The sequence below is a fragment of the Onychomys torridus genome, chromosome 16 (assembly GCF_903995425.1).
Source record: "Onychomys torridus chromosome 16, mOncTor1.1, whole genome shotgun sequence".
NCBI classification, from domain to species: Eukaryota; Metazoa; Chordata; class Mammalia; order Rodentia; family Cricetidae; genus Onychomys; species Onychomys torridus.
The window spans coordinates 63,184,764-63,188,317 of record NC_050458.1 but is presented as its reverse complement, the minus strand read 5'-3'; the positions used below and the strand labels follow the sequence as shown (position 1 = coordinate 63,188,317).

At 47.3% G+C, this 3,554-nt stretch overlaps 1 protein-coding gene across 1 annotated transcript; it reads left to right on the top strand.

Moving 5' to 3' along the window:
- The first annotated feature begins 2,230 nt into the window (after window positions 1-2,230).
- On the top strand, window positions 2,231-3,148 carry LOC118596681 (olfactory receptor 8S1-like). The gene has a single exon (XM_036207558.1). The coding sequence runs from the start codon at window positions 2,231-2,233 to the stop codon at window positions 3,146-3,148; it is 918 nt and encodes a 305-aa protein (XP_036063451.1).
- Window positions 3,149-3,554: the final 406 nt, after the last annotated feature.

Below are 3,554 nucleotides of genomic sequence, written 5' to 3'. Positions count from 1 at the left end.
TTCTTCTGCCACAGGGCTGGGGGATGACCCCAGGGATGGAACTCAGGTCATCAGGCGTGGTAGCGAGTACCTTTACCTGCTGAGCTATCTTGACAGACACTGTTTTGAACGGGGGTGGGGGGTGGGGTGGGGGGTGTGAAGCTTTCCAGAGCACAGGTGGTACTTCAACACCTGGTGTTCTTCAAGATGGTGCTTGGCTCCAAGCAATTCTTCTGCAGAGTTATTGCTGTAATAGCAGAAGATTCTATTGTGCTTCTGGGGGCACTGGCAATCCAGGCTCGGGGTGAGAATAAGGTTAGTTTCCCTGGAGGTCCTTCTCCTGGCTTGCAGGTGCCTGCCTGCTTTCTTACTGTGCCCCCACCTAGGGGTGACATCATTCTTTTTGTCCCGTGCTGTGAGCAGCCTCATTAGGTGGTCTGCTGTGTTAGGGTGACTATTAGGCGCCAGGATGTTGTGGTGGGTGAGAGGCAGTGTGCGTTGCTGTTTGGTGTTCATCCTGGCACGCAGGAATAGGCGCTCTGAAAGATGACCTCTGTTGCTGTGTGGCGATCTGCTAACTCTCCCCCAGCTCCTGTTCTAATCTTTGTCAATTGACTGCACAGCAGGGCTCTCCGTAGTTGTTGGTATTGCCTGTTCTAACTTATGTAACGCTGACTGCTCCAGTTTTAAAGAATGCTCCACAGAATAAAACCAAGCAAGACACCCCCTTGACCAGCACCACAGCATATCTAATTGGAGAAGGAGGAAGAGGAAGGACTGGGGCACACTCAGGACATGGGTTCGGTTCTGCTTTGGTGCCTTTTGGTTTTCTCCTTTCTGCTTGTGCCAAATGCCTGCTGGAACAGGGACTTCCAACTGCTTAGACACTCACACTTCAGTAGATAGATTGGTTTGTCCCCCCCACCTCTGTGTGTGTGTGTGTGTGTGTGTGTGTGTGTGTGTGTGTGTCCCTCTCTTTGTCTCTCTCTCTCACCTCTCTCTCTCTGTGGAGGTATTGTGTTCCCCAAAATATTGTGCACCCTAATAAACTTATCTGGGGTCAGAGACAGAACAGCCTCTAGATATAGAGGCCAGAAAATGGTGGCACTCACACCTTTAATGCCAGCACTTGGGAGGCAGAGCTAGGCGGATTTCTGTATATTCAAGGATACAGCCAAGCATGGTGACTCACGCCTTTAATCCCAGAAAGTGATGGCAGGAAGCAGAAAGGTATATAAGGTGTGAAAACCAGGAACTAGAAGCATTTGGCTGGTTAAGCTTTTAGGCTTTGGAGCAGCAGTTCAGCTGAGAGGCTTCCAGTCTGAGGAAACGGGATCAGCTGAGGAACTGGCGAGGTGAGGTGGCTGTGGCTTGTTCTGTCTCTCTGATCTTCCTGCATTCACCCCAATACCTGGCTTCAGGTTTGTTTCTATTTAGTAAGACCATTTAAGATTCGTGCTACATCTCCCTCCCTCTTTCTCTCTGCTTCTGTCTCTTATTCTTTCCACTGAGGATAAACACCGAGGGCCAGTTATTATGCATATATGCCCTTTTATTTGGTTCTGAGATGAACGGCTCTCAAGGAGTTTTTTCTCTTGGGTAAGAGTCAACTAACTTCACCCTCCATCCATACAGTAGTGCTTGGATCTGAAAGTAAGCCTTTCATGTTGTATCCAGTAATTGTTTGTTTTAAATTTGACACATAGCTTGCACAAATCAGTGATGCATGGTATTTCAGGCATTAGGCACAACCAAAACAGAAACTTTCAGAATTTATAATTTCTTGTGGGCAAGTGAGCATGCTAACAGACGTGTATGCACACACAAGCTAAGATCCCATTTAAAGTTAAATGGAAGCTGTGAGCAAGGATTCTGAGTTTTGTGTGCCTAGACTAGCACCCCTGGCTTGTTCTTCTAATCTTTGTAGAATACACAGTGTTCATGCGTCTGCTTAAATCCTTCTCATCTAGATCTAGTCCCCTCTTTTTATCTCTTGGATAATTCACTCTTGGGATTTTTCTCTATCTCTGATCAGAAACATTTCTCAAATGAATCACTCTCAGTAGCCAGATAACACTGAGCTCAGAAAAAAGGCTTCATAATAAAAGATAATGTTGATGATTAATAACGGCATAGCAGTGGTCAGGGAGATAATTTTTAAATAGGTGAGCAGGGATTTGTGTAGAACAAGATTTCAATCTGGGGTAGCCATGGGGCATGAAGGATAGATCTTGTTTCTCTCTCTGCAGCCATGAGAAACCACAGTGCTGTCCGAGAGTTCATTCTCCTTGGACTGTCCGCCGACCCCTACCTTCAGCCGCTACTCTTTGCTCTCTTCCTTCTGGTCTACCTCCTCACTCTGGTGGGAAACTCCTTGATGCTGCTTGTGATCGCAGCCGATTCTCACCTCCACACACCTATGTATTTCTTCTTGAGACAACTGTCCTTCCTAGACCTGTGCCACTCATCGGTCACCGCTCCCAAGATGCTGGAGAACCTGCTTTCTGAGGACAAAACTATCTTTTTTGAAAGCTGCTTGGCGCAGGCCTTCTTCGTGTTCGCCACTGGTGGCACCGAGGCCTGTCTCCTTGCTGCCATGGCCTATGACCGCTACGTCGCCATCAGCTCACCTCTGCTCTACAGCCGAGTGATGAATCAGCAGCTCTGTGTGGGGCTGGTGGGGCTCTCCTGGGGTCTGGCCTTTGTTGACGCTCTCCTCAATATCCTTCTGGCTGTCAGTTTAGATTTCTGTGAGGACCAAGCGATTCCTCACTTCAGCTGTGAGCTGTCTTCTCTCTTCCCTCTGTCCTGCTCCGACACCTCTACCAACTTCACACTCCTCCTCTGCTCCTCGGTTGTGCATTTCTTTGGGACCCTTGTTATGATTGTTGGCTCTTACGCCCGAATTGTCTCCACTGTCCTGAGGGTCAGCTCCACGTCAGGCAGAAGCAAGGCCTTCTCCACCTGCTTGTCCCACCTCACGACTGTGATCTTGTTCTATGGCTCAGGTTTCATCAGCTACCTTTTACCAGCTTCAGGGTCACCCCTGGAAATGGTCTTCTCTTTGCAATACAGCCTGATCACCCCCATGCTGAACCCCCTCATCTACAGCCTGAAGAACAAGGAGGTGAAGGCGGCTGTGGGAAGAATTATCAGAAAGCATTTTTAACCTCTTACGTATCAGATACAACATTATAATAAAACAGACATGGAATTGTGAGGCTGTGAGATCAAATAATGGAATGAAAGAAGAGTTTTTGGTTGTTCATAATAGAAGGTGCCACTGGGGACATGCCTCTTGCCTTTTTGGAAATATTTGTGAAGAAAAAGAGAACTTGGGGCTGGAGAGATGGCTTAGTGGTTAAGAGCACTGACTGCTCTTCCAGAGGACCAGGGTTCAATTCCCAGCACCCACATAGTAGCTCACAACTGTCTATAACTCCAGTTCCAGGGGACCCAACAACTTCACACAAACCTGCAGGTAAAACACCAATGCATATAAAGTGAAAATAAATAAATAATTACTAAAAAAAGAAAGAAACAGAGAACTCTGAGAATGATGAGCCATATTCAGA

Coding starts and splice junctions, on each gene's coding strand:
- LOC118596681 (XM_036207558.1), top strand. CDS start 2,231: ATGAGAAACCACAGTGCTGTCCGAGAGTTCATTCTCCTTGGACTGTCC.